This window comes from Rattus norvegicus, chromosome 16 (assembly GCF_036323735.1).
Source record: "Rattus norvegicus strain BN/NHsdMcwi chromosome 16, GRCr8, whole genome shotgun sequence".
Taxonomy (NCBI): Eukaryota; Metazoa; Chordata; class Mammalia; order Rodentia; family Muridae; genus Rattus; species Rattus norvegicus.
Genome location: NC_086034.1, coordinates 73582294 through 73603267, shown reverse-complemented (window position 1 = coordinate 73603267; position 20974 = coordinate 73582294). Strand labels below are relative to the sequence as shown.

Below are 20974 nucleotides of genomic sequence, written 5' to 3'. Positions count from 1 at the left end.
GACCTCTGCGACTTCAAGGCCAACCTGGTTATATACTCAGTTCTAGGCCAGCCAGACCCTGTCTCCAAAAACGTTTTTAATTAAATTTATTTATCACTTTACATTCCCAGCATTAACCCCCCTCATCCTCCCCGTACCCCCTCACAGAGATCCTCCCCCATTCTACCCCCTCCCCCTTTGCAAAGGGAGACTCCCCTCTGGGAATTAGCCTCTCCCCCAGGGAACCCCCCTTCAAATTTTTTAACTTATATTTTATATGTATAAGTGCTTTGCCCGCATGATGTGTGTGCACCACACGTGTGCCAGGCACCCGCAGAGTTCAGAAGAGGGCGTCAAACCCTCTGGAACTAGAATCGGGGAAGACTGTGAGCTGTCGTGCGAGTGCTGGGAATCACTGGTACTAAGCCGCTGACACCTCCCAGTCTCTAAGAGTCTAACACACAGCTCCACTCACACAAACGCTAACATATGTGGTTCCACACATAGATTGTAACATGTGTCGTTGCACACAGATGGATTTTAACATCCTTAGTTCTGTACATACAGAGTCTAGTATGTAGTTTCACACAGCACACACATTTCCGGGGCAAGACAGATTCCTGGTGTCTTTGGTTGTCAAGGTGAGGAAAGGGTCTGGCAGTATTGAAGGGACGTTAGTCAAGCCTTAACCTCTGGTCCTCTGAACCCTGGTCGTCAGGGCCGCACAGGGGCAGCATGCAGACAAGAGCGTTTCTTCATTTAATGCAAATCGTTGCCTGTTGATTTGTCCTTTTCTAATTTCTGTGGAGTCTGTAGACATGAACATTGGAAATGAGATCACTCGAGGTCCCCTGCTTTGCTCTAACTTCAGTAATTCCTGTTGCCAACACAGAAGGATCCCTTCCCGCCTCCCTCCCCTGACATCCCCTACACTGAGGGGTCCAGCCTTGGCAGGACCAAGGGCTTCTCCTCCCATTGGTGCCCAGCAAGGCCATCCTCTGCTACATATGCATCTGGAGCCATGGGTCTGCCCATGTGTTCTCTTCGGATGGTGGTTTAGTCCCTGGGAGCTCTGGTTGGTTGGTATTGTTCTTATGGTGTTGCAAACCCCTTCAGCTCCTTCAACCCTTTCTCTAACTCCTCCAATGGGGACACCGTTCTCAGTTCAATGGTTGGCTGTGAGCATCTGCCTCTGTATTCATCATGCTCTGCCAGATCCTGTCAGGAGACAGCTCTATCAGGCTCCTGTCAGCTTGCACTTCTTGGCATCAGCAATATTGTCCTGGGTTTGGTGGCTGTGTGTTTATGGGCTGGATCCCCAGGTGGGGCAGGCTCTGAATGGCCATTCGTTCCTTCAGTCTCTGCTCCAAACTTTGTCTCCATACCAAACCTGAATATTTTTGTTCCCCCTTTAAAGAAGGACTGAAGCATCTGTACTTTGGTTGTTCTTTTTCTTGAGCTTCGTGGGGTCTGTGGAGAAATGTTTTCATTTTTAACTCTCTGCAGTGCTGTGTATAGAACCCAGGCTTTACCCTTGCAAGTCATCCTGTCCCTAGGTGCCCACAGAAAGTGGATCCCTTCAGCCCCAAGGCAGGTTCTTTGAGCTATGGCCCTGAACAGAAACAGGGCCCTGAGCCTAAGCCAGTTGCCCTCTGCTGCTCTGCTGCCACAAGAGGGGAAGAGTTTGGTTTATGCTGCCGTAAGGGGGGTGGGGGGAAGGGTTTTTTGTTTTGTTTTGTTTTTTGTTTTGTTTTTCTTTTTGCCTTTCCTTTTGCGAGCTTTTAAAGTTTTAAGAATGATCTTAAACTTCCCAGGCCTCCTGCCCAGGGCATTAAAGACCACAAGTCTGGAGAGTTGGCTGAGCAGTTAAAAGCACTTGCTACTCTTACAAAGGACCTGCCTGGTTCCCAGGTTCCACGTGGTGACTCACAACCATCAATAACTCCAGTTCCAGAGAATCCAATGTCCTTTTCTGCCCTCCATGGGCACCAGGCATGCATGTAATACACACACACACACACACACACACACACACACACACACACACCCCAGAAAAATCTTTAAAAAAACAAAAACAAAAACAAAAACAAAAAACGACAGCAGCAGTGCACAAATACATGTGTGATTGATCCAAGCTGTGCACAGCACTTACCCTCCAGATTTGCTGGCACACCAAATACTTACTGTGGCTCCTGTTTGCTTCTCATCCATAACCTCAAAAAAAAAACAAAAACAAAAACAAAAACAAACAAACAAAAAAAAACCGAAAAACAAAAACAAAAAAAAAAAGTTTTGAGCTGAAGTTTGAACGACAGTACGGAAGCCTTTGGGAGTGGAGTCACCTAGTGGCTATTGTGCGTGTCTGCACCGAAGCTGACGTTACATGAGAAAAAGACCTCTGGCTGAAACTTGGTTACTTTAAGGCTGAGCATGGTGACACACGTCTTTAATCCAAGCACTCAGGAGGCAGAGGTCGGCAGATCTTTTGAATTCAAGGGCAGCCTGGCCTACAGAGCAAGTTCTGGAGTAGCCAGGGCTGTTAAACAGAGAAACCCTGTCTTGAAAAAAACCAAATAAAATAAGATGAAAATTTTAAATTAAAAAAAAAATGTTTAAAACCTTCAGTTTCTGGGGAATTCGAAGTTAGTCATGCAAGACAAAGGGAAAGGCCCTTCAGCAAAATAGAAGGCATGTCCTGTATCAACCATCGCAATGGGAGGGACTGTCTGGACATTAATTCTTCAGCCTCTGTCTGTATGCATCACGCTAGCTAACCGTATCTACAAGAACTGGTTTCCTTGTGGAACAAAAATGCCTAATTCCACACAAAGTCTTCCAGCTGAGTATTTGTGGCGCACTTCCCTGCTGCTGAGCTGTGGGAAATGTAACCTGTCTCTCTCAGGAAGACTGTCAGCGTGTGTTGGTAGCAGTGTTGATAGACTTGGTTGGAATGACACTGCTTCTGGGAAGAGAACTTGGGAGAATACAACCCTAGTTCGTTCACCTGGGTACAAAACTAAGGAAGGTCTGAGGTGAAGCCGGCTGCTGCTGGAGATGCTTTGACCGTGGCTAAGACTACTGCCTGCTCTCCCAGAAGACCAGAGATGGATTCTTAGCACCTACACAGTGGCTCACAACCACCTGTAACTCCAGTCCAAGGTGATCCAACACTCTCTCTGGCTTCCAGGGGCACCAGGCACACATGACACAGGCAGACATACCCAGAGACAAAACACCCTTAGTCACTGCTCTGTTGGTGAGACACCATGACCAAGCCAAGTATTATAAGAGAAGGCACTGAATTGGAGGCTTGCTAACAGTTTCTGAGGTTCTGTCCATTATCGTGGCTGGGAGCATGGTGGCAGGGAGGTGGAGAGGTACTGCAGCAGAGGCCCAGAGAGAGCTTTACACTGTGATCTGCAGGCAGAAAGACCCTGGCTTGGCAGGACCTTTTGAAACCTCAAAGCCCACCCCAGTGACACATTTCCTCAACAGGGCCACACCTCTTAATCCTTCAAATCCTTTCAAATTGTTCCCCTCCCTGGTGACTAAGTATTCCAACATGTGAAGCTTATGGTGGTCAGTCTTATCGAAACCACCACCACACACATATGCATAAAATGAGGAAAAGCTTAGAGACAGTATAGAGCATGGTATCTAGCCTAGGCTTGTATCTGGGTCTGAGATGGAAAGCCAGTTCTTCCGTCACTCTAACATGGCCTAGCAACGTCACGCCTCTGGACCTTGTAAGCCAAAGGCATATGCTTCCAGTACATCTGCTTTTGGTGCACACATCTCAGTCGGGCTTTGTGACTTTATAAGAGAAATTTGAGCCTCTAATCTAACATGCAGGGGGCAGGATCACAGCTCCCAGGACGGCCGAAAGAAAAAGGAGTATCTTCCCTCATAGGCAACAATTCTAGAAGAGAAACTTGTCAACTCAAGGACCTCAGCTCCCTGCCAGTACTCTTCACCTAAACGAGGAGTCCATGTGCTCCCCCAACCAAAGCTAAACGGTCATCTCAACCGTCCATGCCAAAGCCTTCCAGCAGGCATCCTTTGAAACAGGGTTTCTCTATGTAGCCCTGGGGGGGTCCTTGAACTTTGTGTGTTCTAGGCTGTCCTCAAACTCACAGAGATTCACCCGCCTCTAACTCCTAAGTGCTGGGATTGAAAGCATGCCCCACCACCATGCCGGGGCTCCTATTTTTGACTGCAAAAAAGAATGGGGGTGGCAATATCTATGCCGGCGAATTTTCATCTAATAATGCAAAGAAAATGAGACCTGTTGTAGAATTTCCTCTACAGACAGAGAACACTGCTGAGAAGTACCCTGCCTCTCCACCCCCAACCAAGACCACCATGGGCTGGTGAGAAGTACCTTGCACCCTCAAACCAGGACCACTCCAGGCTGCAGCCTCACAAGAAGCAGCTAAGGAGGTGCCTGATTTCCTTGACCTCTATTCCAGCTTGCCCTTGCCCACCCCTAGCCGGCCGACTAGTGATTTAAGTCTTTTCTCAGACTAACAGAGAACTCATGAAGGACCAGCTCTTTTCTACACAGCTCTCGCTCACTCTGGGTGCTTCCGCAAGTTGGAGAACTTGGGGTGACTTGGCTTCTGCGGATTTGAAAAGCACCAGGGGTGGACTAGACTCTTGGTGAGACCACGGAGCCCTCGGCAAAAGTTGTTTGCACAGATGCCCTCACGGTGGTTTCTATGACGAGGTGTGGATTCCAGAGTTTGTTTTGTTTTCAATTACATGCCCAGTGGAATGCACGGAGCCCCAGAGGACGAGTGCAAGAAAATGTCATGTTTCCTACGTTCAGACAGAAACACGGAACTCGTGAGAGAGAGGCTTCCACAGACAGTCAAGGAAACGACACACCCCAGATGCAACAGTGGTAAACAGTTTTTATTCAGGCAATGAAACATGGAAAAAATATATTAGTAATTATCATAATAATTTCTTTTGTGTGAGTATAACTTTTACAAATATTTACCTGACATATAAAAAGGGGAATTACTATGTGTATAAAATCTATGAGGATGATTATTCTGCACAACACCGTCCTGACAGCAGGAGTCAATGCAGTGTGTGCCCCCCTGCCACTCCGGGGCACCAGGAGGTGGGGTTGGGGGGTGGGTGCTGGACACAGTGGAAGCAGATGTGCAAATAAACACTTGGCACGTTAGTACAGTGGGTATCTATTGGCAAACACAGACTCGCTAACGGCAATACTAGAAAGTTGACAGGTGCCTTGGAGACTCATCCGAGTGTCTGAGTCCTCTCCCAAGGACTTTGAGGGACAGCACTGAGGCTGAGGGTGTGATCTTCACACTGCCCTGTATCTGGTCTGGATGGAGTTTCAGAGCTCAGATTTCTGTGTGTCCATTTGCAAAGTGATTCACAAATACCGAATCAGTTTCTTTCGTGATGTGGGGAAGTGCTTTTGCTGAGTGTACTCAGATGCCACGAGAAGGCAGGGGGTAGCGTGGCATCCTGAGAGTTGGTATTGAAGACTCCATACAGGGAAGGTTCAGGCCACACCTCAGCCCCACGCTTGGCCTCCTCTGAGTGGTAAAAACATCACACAGTCTACCTGAGGCCAGCATGGCAGCAGCATCTCCAGACTAGAACTATAAGGGGATGTGTGTGTGTTTACATAAAGCTGAAACCGTGGTGTCATGGAGAAAGTCATTCCTCGGGAATCTTATTTGTCCAAATCTAACTGCATGCTGAGAGGCACAGACAGGGGGCGCTGCATCTGGGTGGGAAGGACTAGAAGTGCGAGCTTCGCTCTCCGAGGGGCCAAGTGCTCGCCTGAACTGTTCTAGAAACGCCTATGGAGAAGACCTGGTTCTACACGCGTCTCCCTTTTCTCTCCATATCAGGAAGGACTTAGTAGTAAATATTTCTTTTTTTCTGATTTTCCCCCAGCACTGGGGAATGACATTCAGGGACTTGTGCTGAGCAAGTGTGTCACCAACTGAACTACATCCCCAGCCCTGGTAAATTGCTTTTTAAAAAATAATCGGAATCTGGAGGCCAGTCAAACCTTTCTTGGACATTAGTCTCCTTTGAAATAACTTCATTGTTAAAACTTTTTGAAAGGCGATTTCTTCCACCTTTGGCTTGGCGGTCTGGGATCCCCAGACCTTACCTGTTCATTGGTAAGTAAATAATAATCTGTTACCCTTAAAATGCTTCATAATATAGACATCTCTAAACTCCTTGCCTAAATCTATTTTGTACTCTTTCAACATCTATATTCTCTCTTCCCAAGAAGATTTAAAAAAACAAAAAACCTGAGAGCGAGCTTAGAGGGCCACAGTCCCACAGAGACAGCAGGGGCAGCTGAGGCGTGAGATCACCAGCTGAAATGAGCCTCAGGGAATTCGGGAGGGGCTTCAGAAGGTCCACACCACCTTCAATTCAGTATGCCTTGAGCTTAGGCCACAGATCCTGAAAGCCCGTGGGCCGCCGAGTGCCCTTTCTAGCCTGTGCGATCTTTGCTGAAAGCGAGGACTTCGGCCGGCCAGGCTCAACCCAGGCTGCCGAGCGAGTGTGCAGACATGTGTGCGCAGGCAGTGCCAAGTCTGCAGGGAGAACAGGGTTGGAAACAAAGTTTAGCTTAAGCTCTAACCCTGAAGTCAGGGATTTCATCCTACGCGCTCGCTCCCGGCCTCCCAACCGCGTGCTCCGTTCCGCACTTGTTAGTTTGGTCTGTTTCTGAAGACGCTTGAGTCCGCACTAGAGCTTCAGAGAATACCAAGTCTGGGGGGACTCCCGGTCTCCAAACAGAGTAAGCGCCGCCTTCCAGCACACAGTAAACCCGTCCGTCTGTGGTACTGACTGACAGGCAAGAGTCGTCTGGACTTTGGCAGTGCGGAACTGAAGGAACAGTTCTATGCTGAGAGTGTCAACAAGATCACCTAATATTCCTAAGCCACTCGGAGCATTTCTCTTGTATTTTAAATCTTTTGTTATTTATTTTTACAGTGCCGGGGATTGGCAACACTACCACTGAGTCACAGCTCCAGCTCTCGAGAAGACAAGGGCCTCACAGTATAGCCCAGTCAAAGCCTGAACTTCTGGTCCCTGCCTGCCTCCAGGGTGCTGGGATTTACTTAGGATTATCTGCATGTGCCACCAGGCCTGGTCCCCCACCCCAACCCCCTTTTAATCACTTAACAAAAAAAGCATTTGGCCCCCAGCATGTGGTGAAGAAAACTTTATATTTTTACTCTCCAGAGTGCTAAAAAGCTTTTTAGGGCTTATTTAATTAAAAGAAAATAAATAGACTAGTATATCTTCTTAATTTGCCAGCTGCGCGGGCTACATTCTTATTCCTGTTGGAGAATCTCCAGAAGCTAGAAGCTGTGACATTTCCTGGTGATGGGGGTGACTAAGAGGCCACTGGCAAACATTGCTTAGAGGGCTAGTTTATGCCCTCTGCACATGGGGACATTTATCAAGGCCTGTTTTTCAAGGCCTGTCTGCCAGTGAGGCAAGGAGGGACGGTCACCACTCCTCTCCTGTGCCTTGGTTACACACAGCACAGCACAAGATGCTTTAAAAACATGCATGCTTAAAAAGATGACCGGGGAAGATGTAGTCCCACGGCCAAGCACTTGCCTGGCATGTTCAAGACCCTGGGTACAATCTCAGTACTACCAAAAAGAAAAAAAAAATAGGAAATAAGAGGTTTATAATAGAGACCACTCTGAAGGCTTGCATACTGAAAATAAGTCAATATAAAATGAGCACACACACTGATGCCGCTGTAACACTGTAGCAGAAATTTCCGCGGGGTTGGGGAGGGGGGTTCTTAAAATGCAAAATTAGCTTCCCTTGAGGAAGATGGCCAAGCTGGCACTGGGTCTATCCCTTGAAGACACTTGAACACGACACTACATGTACTGCTATGGGCTTCACGTTAAGCCACTGTGACTAAATTCAGAGCCCAAATGATTGTCAAGCCATTTCTCCAACCACAGATAACTTCTGTCTGCTTGTGTTTTTTTGTACAAAAGGTTAAAAGACAGTAGGCCTCAGGATACAGCCTAACTTAAGCACCTGTTATAATAAATGCATATTGACAAGATGTGATTTCTAGCTTGAAAAGACATTGCTTCCCTGGGGCTAAAGGTTACACCACATGGTAACGCGCTGCTAAGGACACTGTTTATAAGATCTATGGAGGCTCTCTACGAGGCACAATTCATTGCTGGACTTGGCTCATGCAACGGTGTTACAAGGAGGAAAATATATGTGTACTAAATAGTGTACACTTACTATGAAGACTCAGGGTGTTAAGATTAAGGCAAAATAAAAGCAATAAAACCTAAATGGGTTTGGCTTTGCCTATCATGGAAAGGAAGTCACCAGTGCCAATGTGGGGTATTCTTATTTGGGGGTTAATGTCCCCCAGTGTAAGTCCAGTATGAGTTCACAGACTTTTGTTTTGTCTATGTGGAACTTCTCCCTATTCCCCTCCCCAGCATTCAAGCAGTCTTTGCTTAAAATATGCCCAGGGGAGCTACTGGACTCTTTACTGCCTGTTTTGTTTTAAAACCCAGCTTGAGTAAGGAAGGAAGAATTTGTTGTGGCTGTTGTTTTTAAGTCTCTAAAAGGGTGCTGTCTGCTAGTAAACATAGAAGATTAAGGATCTTCACTCTAACTGGTTTGTAAGCGTCCACCATCTTTTAACAAGATCAACTAAACCTTTCCCAAGTCCCATTTGTGTGTGTTTCAAATAGATGACAAAAGTTGACTTTGTTTCGGAGACTAACCGGCCCCAAGTGGACACATGCAGCCTAGGCCAACTCTGAGGGAGGTTTATGCTGCTGGTCACGTGATGCTGCTTTCAGCATGAGCGCGTGGGGCCACGCTGAGCTTCTGAGGTGTCCAAATACCGGGGCAAGAGACGGCACAGCAAATCTTCCCTAGACGTGAAACCTATGTCCCCTGGCCTTCACACGCTCAACCTCTCCACCCTGACTCAAGGTTTAGTAGGATTTTTGAGAAAAGGACTATTTGCCTGGTGCACTGCTGTCCTTAAATTCTGGGCTCAAGTGATCGTCCTGTCCCATCTCCCACTAGCTAGGATACCCCATGCTTCCACTCACTCCTTGTGTAAAGCAAGGCCCCATGTAGTTAGTCCAGGCTGGCCTCCGAGTGGCTATGTAGTTGAGGATGACCTCAAATTTCTCATCAGCCTGTCTCCACCTCTGGAGGGTTGGGTTACAGGCACGCCCTCCAACATTCTGGGGGCCAAACCCAGGGCTCTGTGTACAGGAAGCTGTCTACTAACGGAGCTACATTCCCAGCCCCTGTGAAGTCTGAAGCTGGCTTTTAGACCTACGGCTCTGTTTCAAAATAAGAGTCTATATTTATTTATGTAGCCAAACTCCTCCCTAGAGGCTCTTATCTGCATCGAGGGGGTGGGGTGGGGAGCAGCAGAATGTACAGTCTGTAAATAAAAGGGAGCTTGGAGCCTCCTAGACAAAGTGTTCGTAATGATGGGCCAGACCGTCCCCCGCTTCGATAAAACTGACGATCCTGAAAATTTTAAAGGTTAACTAGGCCATAGAAATATCAGGAGCTGGGAAGATAAACCCACACAGTTGCCACAAAATTAGAAATGTCACAAACTTGGGAAAAGCAAGGACGACAGCGAGATGAACTCAAGTTGGAGAAGCATAAGCCGGACCCAGCAGCAGCGTGCCTAAGGGAAGCTGGCAGCCTGGTCGCGGGGCTCTGCGGTCACGTGACTCCATCTCCACCAGCCTGGCCACAGCTGCGCGCGGCGAAGCGGGACGGACAGGCGGGCAGCAGCAGGCATGTGCTTTTGAAACAGTTATTTTTCTCTGCAAAGGGGGGAGATATTTCTGGATAAGGCAAGATAATGTGGTCACGACAGAAGCAGCCAGACTCGGATCTGCACAGCTCACGGGACGACTCTCAGTCGGCCTTTCCAAGCTTTGCGATCAACTCGTCACAGATTTTTGTCAGTTCTTCAATCTCTTGATTCTGAAAGACAGAAGATGATGATTCTGCAGGCTGTTCGGAGGGGAAAGCCAGTGGCTAGACCTTCCTTAGGCATCCTAGTGGCTCTCCACTTCTCTGCATCGGTCTTTACAGGAAAGAAGGCCAAATGCCTCCCACCCAACGAGTGCCTGTGTTCACACAGTACTGTGCTAAAACTGAGCTGAGGGCCGGGGAGCCACCAGCCCTCTTGAATCTTGCTATAAACCTTAGGTCCCAGGTTCTCTCTCTGGTTGTGTGGGTCACTTGCTAAAAACGCAAGTATGTGGATTTCACTTAATCCGCACACCGGCGCTTCAGGGAGTGGGATTCCAGCTCTAACTCAGGTGTGTGAGTCAGGGCAACTCAGCTATAACCCTGTATGGACGCATACAGGCTACACAGCAGGTCCAAACCCTGGAAACCGCTAATCAGAGGGAAATTTAACTGGTGTCACAGAACTTCCATAAGCATCTTGAGAGGGAAAGTTAAAAGCGAATATGCACCATTAAGCCCAGTACATGAGGGGCAGGTGTGAGAGGCAGGCAGGCATCAGTCTGGAACCCTTAGCACCCACCTCCATAACGCTCCCCCGACACAGCCTGGGCAAGCGCCTTTTCACACTGCCTTCCAAATGAAATGGCCTTGGGCTGGTCTCTCTGTTTCACTGGCATGTCTGATGGCCAGCAGCCAGCCTTGAGCCCGGTGACATTATCTCTGCTGTCAATTTCTCGGCATCAATTATGTTGGGCTGTGATTTGATTTGGGCCGTCCTGCCCATGATAGGATGCCTGGCAGTGTTTCTGGCTTCTACCTGCTTAGAGGCTCCTAGCATCTCCCTGTTACGACAGCCAAACTAATCTCTAGGCATGGCCTGGCGCCCTGGGAGGCAAATCCGCTCTGAAAACTGAGGATCCCCAGCAATGAGGGAAAGTTTACTCTGCGCAAAAACACACATCGAGAATGAAAGGCAGCCATGGGACCTGAGCAAGTGTCCAAACCCCTGGACTCCGGTTAAAACACAGCGTTTGTCTTCTGAACCCTAGTGGCTGAGGACCCCCTTAGCCTTGGTTAGTAATGCCATGTGTGTCCCCAGACTCGCTTCATAAGGGAGCCGGCCTGCAGGGTCTGAGTGAAAAGATGGAGGCCGCCTTCCTCTCTCCAGGTCCGTGACAAGCTAGGTCTACCAGGGGCTGGCGGGAGCCAGATGTCCCTGTGTCAGCCCCAGGAGCCCTCCATGACCGTCCCCTCCCTCCATACCTTCTGCTGAAGGGCCCTCTCCAGGGACTCCACCTTCATCTGCTCCCTCCGGAGTCCAGCATGGAGAGCCGCACTCTCAGCCTTCGCCTTGGACCGAACCTGAGCGATTTCCTCGTTGGCTCTGTGAGGGGGTTTTGGGTTTGTTTGGGGGAGAGATAACGAGTACACAGGTTAGAGACCAGGGACAGACAGACACAGAGAGACAGGATGCTAACTACTGACTTCGCAAAACACAGACTCGGGCTGCACAGATGCTCAGCGGTTAAGAGCACTGACTGCTCTTCCAAAGGTCTTGAGTTCAGATCCCAGCAACCACACGGTGGCTCACAGCCATCTGTAACGGGGTCCGATGCCCTCTTCTGGTGTCCCTGAAGACAGTGACATGTATTCACATACATAAAATAAATAAAAATTTAAAAAAAAGACTTCCTTTTCCATGTAAATAGTGCACGAAGGCCACTCTACATCAAACCTTTGTTATGAGACTGACAGACTCCCACGTGGAATAATTCTGGGTTTTCCCACTGTCAACTGTTGCCCTCCCAATGTCTGGGAGTTACAGCCCTCAGAAGCGTCCTCATCAATGAGATTCCAGAGGAAACAGGTCACTTAAGAAACATCCGGCTAATCAATAAAGCTGCTACAACTTTACCAGCAACGAGATGTAAAAATTAAAGTGATGAGCACTTGTGTGACACGTGTGTGTGTGTGTGTGTGTGTGTGTGTGTGTGTGTGTGTGTTAGTGGTGGGGGTGACTGAAGCCAGGGTCTATCACTGAGCTGTGCATGGCCAAAAGTACAGTATGGTCATCTCCTAAGGATGCAAAGACAGAACCACACACAACAGGAAGGATGGGAGGCACGGCGTGGGGACCAAGAAAACCCAAAATAAACGTACCTTATGACACAGCCATCCCAACTTTGTCTAACTTTGGTTATTTACAGAAATAACCTGCTAATGTGGCTGTTTTCAACATGCAAAGTTTAGGCCAATCAAATGCTCATCCATAAAGAAGCTGTAGTGAGTGGCCAGAGTTGGCTCAGTGTTTAAGAGCACCGGGGGCTCTGGCACAGGACCCGAGCTCCACAGGGTGGCTCACCCTCCTCTGGCCTCCGCAGGCATCAGGCACACAGGTGATGCTGACATACATGCAGGCAAAGTACTCACATGCATGAAGTAAAAATAAAAGATCCTACTGTCTAACACAGTGAGTAGACCGAGCTGTGTGTCCTGACATGGACAAGAGAGAAATTTGGAGGCTATTTTGATGTATATCTCAAAGCAACAACAACAGGAAGATACCATTTGGGGTAGCCTGTAAAAGCACAAAGGCAACACAAGGACACACAACGACGCAGTCCTAAGTGAGGTCATAGGAGAGTGTAAACGAGAAACATTTTTGAAGCTAGAAATACGGACCATAGGATGCACTGACTGGGGCCTGGGGATTTAGCTCAGTGGTAGAGCGCTTGCCTAGCAAGTGCAAGGCCCTGGGTTCAGTCCTCAGCTCCAGGATTAAAAAAAAAAAAAAAGACTGTATTACTTTGCAGTTAGAAACCAGGGTGGAAGCTGACTGTGGTGGCACTTGTCCCTTGGTCCCAGCAGAAGCAGGGGGATCTCTGAGTTTATAGATGAATTCCAGGCCAGTCAGGAGTACACAGCTGAGATTTCATCTTCAAAAAAGATCTTGTAAAACAAAGATACGCCATTCCCTGGGGTGAATTCTAAAACTTATCACTGGACTTCGGGTTAGAAGGAGAAAATCCTCTCTCCCTGGAATACTGATATGGGGAAACCAGAAAGTGCAAATGGAGAGACTCTTACCACATCTGAATATCTGGTGTCACATGCCGTTAGGTGTAACACTCGGGCAAGTTCAAGGCCAGCCCGCACTATCTGGGAAGCTCCTGACGCAGAAAACCCAAAAGAAAACCTATTTCTGCACCTCCGGGCACACCGCAGGCTGGGGACAGGGGACAAAGCTCCCTGGAGGGCTCTGTGCCTAGTATGTGCCAAGTCTGGGTCCAATAAAGATTCTCTCTCTCCTTCATAGGGTCAGCACACACACACACACACACACACACACACACACACACACAAAGCTGGAAAAATGAATTACAATTCACAATGAAAGCTGCCGTGCCCCTCATATATGACACACTAAGTTGTGACGGGAAGGACGAAGAAGAGTCAATCATGGTAAAGTGGCTGTTTGAATGGAGGACCTCCGAAACACACTTAATTTCACTAAGATAACGTAAAGCAAACTTACTGTGAATAGGGTACGTGCTATCTATGCTGCCAAACCCCACAGAGAGCTCCACTTTGACCTATTTCCTTGAGGATAACCTAGAAGTTGACTGTTGGTAGAGCTTCAGAGAAAACAGACTCTCACACACTAGGGAGGGGTAAGTTGATGTTCCTCTAATTACTGTAACTCCGAAGTTTGCTGGTCCCCAATTCATTGTCTCTTCTCATGAAGAAGGGCCATCTACAGCTCTACTCCCTAAAGTACTTCTGCCCCAGGACAAGTTAAATAACTCTGTGTCCAGCAGAAGTGGCTGCCTTAATGGATTCCTTCCAATAAAGACAAGCCAGGGAGAAGGTCCTCGTGGACATGGTAAGATAAACGAAAGGCATTAGCATGATGTCTGAAGAAAGACACAGAATACCAACATGGACGAGCTGGGGGTTACAAGGTGAGGAAACACAGGATGCCCGGGGTGTGGGCATACACAGCTTTTTATACTCAGTAATGTTTTGTCCATGCAGAGAAGAAAAATCACACATCCACAAAACCCTCCGGGCTGTAACCGAGAAGACAGATGGCAAAGGGTGTAAGAATGTAACTTTGTATATCAAAGTATCTGCTCCACCAGAAGGTGTAGGAACGCAACTGTGTAGATTCAACTGTCTGCCTCCACCCGCAACAGTGACCAAGGAGAACCAAGGAGAACGCACTCACCTGTCCAGCTTTTCCTCAGCGTGGACCTTCAGGGCCTGGTAGCGCTGCTCTTCCTGCTTCACTCTGGCTAAGTAATCCTGAGCACACTTTTTCAAGGCTTCTTCATTCTAGGGCAATGTGAAAATTCAAAACAAACACACATGTCTCTTTGTTTCTCTTGCACCATGGGTCACAAGGTTGGGCTTTTTCCTCTATTTTTTTTTCTTTCTCTTTTTGTTTTGCTTTTTTTTTTTTTTAAGAGAAAAGTCTGTTCCATTGGGATGCATTTAATTCATAATCCATGGCAATTTCAACAGCTTATGCAACCCCCACTGAAGAAAGCCTGTATAGGCTCTCCATGTACTAATTTGCATCTATGCAGTGGCCTTGACCTTCCTAATACAGTTTCTTTGTAAGTCCTGCATTAGATGATTGGCCAGGCCTATCCATCTACCATCTATCCTATTTATCTATCTATGAAGCTATCTATGTATCCATCCATCCATCCATCAATCCATCCATCCATCCATCCATCCATCCATCCATCCATCCATCTTCTTTGGTTTGCTTGTTATGCAGCCCAGACTGGCCTGGGCTTTGCAATCCTTCTGCCTCAGCTTCCTGAATGTTAGGCCTACTAGCCCAAGCCACAAGTCATACAGCCTTTCATGCACGAGACCCTGAAGGCCCTGTGTTACACCTGCCAGGAAAGAATTCCGAAACACCTTTGACTGACAGCACACAACTGGATGACCCCGCCTCATTTCTTCTGTACTGTATGGCTCAGGCATTTTTCAGTGAACTAAGATCTCTTCTGCTTTTACTAACACCAAAAGGTTAACGATCAGAAGAACAAGCCAAACAATGCTGAGCCCCACAGAAGAGTCCACCCACCACTTGACACATGGCAAGGAACTGTACCGCAGCACAGAGGACACGGATGGACGCCTACCTTCTTGAACCCTTCTAGCACGCCTTTCAGGTTTTCATATCTTCTGAAGAGATCAGAAAGGGACCTTTCCACAGAGTTCAGGTCAGCCAGAGCCTGCTCCTTCTCCATAGTCAGCTGCTGGAAACTCTTCTGAGAGCTCATGTTTGTCCTCTGCTCGTCTTCTGGAATCACAAGTCAAAGGGAACAATGTTAACACTGACTTGGGTGTGCCAAACAGTGTGCTTGGAAAAGGAGGCATGGTCCAGGTGTCCCCACTCTCAAGAACACACGTCCTGGTGGGAAGATACACACAGTGACAAGTGACAGAGAAACAAGCAGGATGTGGGAGGTGGGGACAACTGCTGCTGTTCTCAGAATGGCCTCTCAGAGAGACTGGAGCAGATACCCAGGAAGAATGGGATGACCAAGGCAGGGAAGGCAGGTGGGGGTGTGGACAGTGGAAAATCTTCTCAGTACTTAAGTGCTAGGAGATCAGAGTACATTTAAGGAAGCTTTGAGCCTTAGAATGGCAATTAAATGAGGCTTTCCGTTCAATTCAGGAGACCTGGTGACTGTTACTATAAACAGCCACTGGGTCTGATTCAAGGAATCAGAGCTCACAGGAAGGTTAACACAGTACATCACACAATGCCAGTAGTAAGCTAAGAATACTGAATTCAAAGCCGGTCAGGGCTATGAGGAAAGTAAGACTCTAAAAAGCTAGCTATCTCTGCCAGGAATCTCGTAGTGATCAAGCAGGAAGGCAGCAGGAGGAATGGGCCCTTCCAGATTCCACAGCTGTGAAAAACAAGTGTTTGCCCATTGTTATGGAGATCTGAGCAGACTCCAGTAGGCTCTAGGGCTCAAGTTCAAAAAATAACAACAACCACAACCACAACAACAACAACAACAACCCCCCAAACAAACAAACTGTCCTGGCTGGTTCTGTATGTCAGCTTGACACAAGCTGGAGTTATCACAGAGAAAGGAGCCTCCCTTCAGGAAATGCCTCCACGAGATCCAGCTGTAAGGCATTTTCTCAATTAGTGGTCAAGGGGGGAGGGCCCAGCCCATTGTGGGTGGCGCCGTCCCTGGGCTGGTGGTCCTGGGTTCTATAAGAAAGCAAGCTGACCAAGTCAGGAGAAGCAAGCCAGTAAGTGACATCCCTCCATGGCCTCTGCATCAGCTCCTGCTTCCTGACCTGCTTGAGTTCCAGCCCTAACTTCCTTTGATGATGAACAGCCATGTGGAAGTGTAAGCTGGATAAACCCTTTCCTCCCCAGCTTGCTTCTTGGTCATGACCTTTGTGCAGGAATAGAAACCCTGACTAAGGCACAAACAAAACCAAAACCCGCCTTCCTCCTCCTTACCGATCATTTGGGCAATGGTCTTTTCATATTCTGCCACAATTTTCCTAAGGAAGAAAAAAATGAAGAAACAGTTTATTACAGATATAATACTAAAACTGGCTTTGTTATCAGAAGAAAGCAACGGTGGCCAGAGAAATGCTGTCTGAAATTCATTAACATATAATAACACATATAGAAACCATTATCTCCACACCACCTCCCTTCTTTGGATTTTCCTCTATATGTAAGGCTTACTAAAGTTCTGGAAGGTTAAATGTTCTTAGCACAAGACAAGAAGAAATGAAATGAAAAAGGCTTTTATGTCTTTGGTGCTAGAAGCAGAACCCTAGTCTTGAGTAAGTGAAGTACATGGTGTTCTGCCCAAGCTACGTCCTGAACTCCAAAAGCTTTCGATGATTTCAGTGCCAGTCTAACCTCATCTCCAAGCCCCACCCCAGCAACAGTCTAACCTCATCTCCAGGACTTCTTCTCGGGTCTCTTCGTATTTCTTCTTCCATTCATTTGCTTCAATCTCTTTCGTGATGATCTAGAGTAGAGTAAAGCTTTGTTTTAACTCTTCAGTGTAGTGGAGACTGAAAAATACATGACCGCAGCTGGCACAGAGTGTTCAGTTCACATTCAGGAATACAGTGCCGTCTCAACGTGTGTATATAATGTTCATGAGCTGCTGGGAAAGCATTCTCAGGACACAGAATGCTGTGAGGGGGCCACCACCAGGTAAGGGTGAACAGCACAGCTCCCTCCATTCAAGTGGTTCTGGAAACTCCTTTGAATATTTTTTTTTTGTCTTTATTCTGAGAGAGAATGAATCCTACAACAGCTTTAAACTTGTGATCTTTCTGCCTCAGCCTTCCAAGTGCTGGGTGGACGTGCCACCATATACAGATGCACATTCTTTTTCTATAGTGACTTCTCAGCGCTTCATAAGAACTGAATTAGAGTTAAGGGGCTCAGGGTGTACCCTACTGTGTGACCATCAGCACAGGGAGATCCTGGAGTCAGAGTGAAGAGGCTCAGGGTGTACCCCACTGTGTGACCATCAGCACAGGAAGATCCTGCTACTCTGACCGGAAACTAGCTTCATATCTGAGACCCTCTTCATGACTGGAGAATTCCCCTACTCCATGTCTCAGTCCTGCTTGTCCTGCACAGGGATGGAAAGGACACCCAGTGCTCTCCTAAGGAGTACAGGTTCTCCCTTCTTCCTAACTGGAACATCTTCTACGTTTGTGCTTATATTAAGGATCTCAAGAATGAAAGATGGGTCTGGAGGAATGGCTCAGAGGTTAAGATCATTGGCTGCTCTTGCAAAGGACCCACAGGACAGCTCACAACTGCTTTAACTCCAGCTTCCGGGATCAGATGGTCCTCCCTCTGGTTTCTGTGGGCACTGGACATACACAAAAAAATAAAAATAAATCTTAAAAAAAAAAAAGAATCTACAGAGGCTGCCCTGTGTGTTTCAGCTGACTAGACAGAGCATTCCTTGGAACTACTACGTGTCACCTCATAGCTTAACTCTTGGGAGAAAGGCACAGCGATTCTTCTCACCAACAAGACTCTGTTTCTTCTGAACACAGTTCCCAACTGGACTACCTGACATCCCCAATCACCAGCGCAACACATTATTTCAGAAAGCTTTGAAAGCCTTCTGAAGTGCTTCCCAGCTTATATTGTACGGCAAAATAAAAATTATTTCTTAAAACAACATGGAATCTTGAATGCCAAACCCAAATGCCAAAGCCAGAACAGAAATAAGGTAGATGAGGAAGGCAGCCATCCAACAATGGATCGTTGTTAACACTTGGAATTGAGGCTCTTCAGGACCACAGAACAGAAATTGGGGTGCTGACCTCCTTAAAGGGTATGTGGGAATCCTATTGCTAAATGCCCACAATTCTTAGGCATGGGCACACATGGCAAAGCAGGGGGTAGAGAAGTGCATGGGTCTTAACAAACACCTCAGCACGTCAGCTTGCTGAACACCGGCACCATTGCTGAAGTCTACAGGGAGCCCTTTATGTGAGCCACACAGGCCAGAGAATGGGAACCTGCAGGCTGAGGTGAAGCAGAGATGGGACCTTCTGTAGACAGAAAAGGAACTTTACCTCTTCTCTGATCAATGTAAGCACAGCAGTCTTGTCTGCTTCACTGAGGCAGATCCCATCCAGAGGGCTCTCACCTCCACAGGCCACAGACACGGGGGCCTTTTCTGAAGAGGTCTCCAGCAGTCCCTGCAGGACGGAGGTTGTATGTAACATGGTCAGTCAACTACTTAACTCTAAATGGCCCTCAGAAACATCCTTACCAATGAAAAGATCAAACCCTTGAAAAAAATGTGCTTGCAGAAGAAACAGGGAAAGGGAAGCTTTAAATAAGCAATCCAGTTCTTACTAATGAAAGCAATGCTAATGACTACTGGGGTGAGATTATGTTGGAGGAACAGATTCCTTAGGGAGGCTCTCTTCTTATGGAAAGGAAGAATGTACTTGTCAAGTGGTCAGTTACCAGAGAATCCCAGACATAAAGGAAGCATACTTCAATGCCTCATTTTTCTCATGTTTTCTGGGGATGTATCCCATGCAAATAATTTTTCAAGAACATTGATAACCCTTCCACTCACATGAGATGCCTTGTGTGGATCTGTTCAACTATTTTTGGCAACGATTCTAATGTGCATTACCAACTTCCATGCCTAAATAGGCAGACATGGCAAATCTATCTGATATTTGGTGGGCAGTGGTGATCCATGCTTTTAATCCCAACACTCAGAAAGCAGAGGCAGGTGGATCTCTTGAATTTACAGTCAGCCTGGTCTACAGAGCAAGGTCTGGGATAGCCAGGGCTACACAGATCAACCCTGTCTCAAAAAATATAAAAAAGGAAAACAGAAAAGTCTTCATATCAACTTTGGGCTTCCATAGGCATATGTATACATATGTATGTGCATCCACACACATGTAAGCACATACACTCACATGCACACATATATACACACACAAAAAGGAGACCAAAAATAATAACTGGCCATCACTCTTAAAAACTGTTGAAGTTAGTCAAGCATGGTAGCACATGCCTTTAACCCCATAATTGGGAAGCAGAAGCAGGAGGATCTCTGAGTTCAAAGCCAGCTTGGTCTACACAGCAAACTCCAGGACAGTGAGGGTTGCCCAGAAAAACCCTGTCTCAAGTAAAAAGCAAAATGTTGAGGTCTCTGTAGACACAGAATGAGGAACCATCATGGATTAAGTGAGGGCTTGAGTTGGAGCTGGTACCAGAAAAGGGAGATTAGGTGGGCAATGCTAAAACTTAACTTTGGATTACAGATGGCTCTCTAGGAGGGTTCAGCCTTTTTGGAAGTAGTATGTCACTACAGGCGGGCTTGAGACTTCAAGAGTTTCCTGATATCCTCAGTGAACTCTCTGTTTCCAGCTTGTGAACTCTAGCTAGGGGCTCTGCTCTATCCTCAAGAACAGTACCCCACCACCTCTGTTCCACTATCCTAGACTCTGGGACTGTAAACCCCAGATGAGCCCTTTTCCCTATAGGTTGCCCTATTTGTGGTGTTTAATCCCAGTGATGGACATGTGACCTAAAACACTTGCGCTAGAATCTTGGACGGTTTTGAACTTGGAGCCATTCTTCCCACCTCAGCCTCCCGAATACATATATATGTATCCCCAAAACTAGATAAGACTGATGAAGCTAAAAAGTGCATGCTGAAAGGGACCAGATATAGGTCTCTCCTGAGAGACACAACCAGAGCATGTCAAATACAGAGGTGAATGCTAGCAGCAAACCACTGACCTGAGAACGGGACCCCCTTTGGGGGAATTAGAGAAAGGATTGAAAGAGCTGAAGGGGCTTGCAACCCTATAAGAACAACAATGCCAATCAACCAGAGCTTCCAGGGACTAAACCACTACCCAAAGACTATACATGGACTGACCCAGGGCTCCAACTGCATATGTAGCACAGAATAGCCTTGTTGGGATACCAGTGGAAGGGGAAGTCCTTAGTTGGAACCCCAGTGCAGGGGAATGTGGGGGGGAGGGTAAGGGGATGGGGGAGGGAACACCCATATGGGGGAGGGGGAGGGTATAGGGAGCTTATGGACAGGAAACTGGGGAAGGGAATAACACCTGAAATATAAATAAAGAAATATATCCAATAAAAAATATTAAAAAGAAACCGCATATAACATATATGCATATATGAGTGGGCATGTGTACTGCGGTGCGCATACAGAGGTCAGAAGACAACTGTGTGGAGTTCATGTTCTCCTTCCGTCTTTACGTGGGTTTTGGGGAGTGAACTCTGGTGGCCAGACTCCAGCAGCTGGTGCTTTGCCTGTGGAGCCATCGAGGCAGCCGTATACTTCTTCCTCTCCTCATCACCTACTATTAGCTAGAATTGATTAAATGACCATGGGCTCCAATCACGGAAAGAAACCCAGGCTAC

The 20974-nt window shown here is 47.3% G+C and overlaps 1 protein-coding gene across 9 annotated transcripts in view; it reads right to left on the bottom strand.

Moving 5' to 3' along the window:
• Positions 1-4872: 4872 nt before the first annotated feature.
• The window catches only part of Tacc1 (transforming, acidic coiled-coil containing protein 1), an 83380-nt gene continuing 67278 nt past the window's right edge, over positions 4873-20974 (bottom strand). For 8 of the 9 annotated variants that reach the window (XM_039094561.2, XM_017600146.3, XM_039094559.2 and 5 more), the window contains 7 exons: positions 18622-18747; positions 16963-17039; positions 16514-16557; positions 15165-15325; positions 14234-14340; positions 11269-11389; positions 4873-10014 (listed from right to left, as the gene is read on the bottom strand). In XM_039094561.2, coding sequence (XP_038950489.2) covers positions 9946-10014; positions 11269-11389; positions 14234-14340; positions 15165-15325; positions 16514-16557; positions 16963-17039; positions 18622-18747 — 705 coding nt within the window. In that variant the 3' untranslated portion in view covers positions 4873-9945. The remainder of the gene's footprint in view (positions 10015-11268; positions 11390-14233; positions 14341-15164; positions 15326-16513; positions 16558-16962; positions 17040-18621; positions 18748-20974) is intronic. The other variant, NM_001004107.4, reaches the window with a different exon arrangement.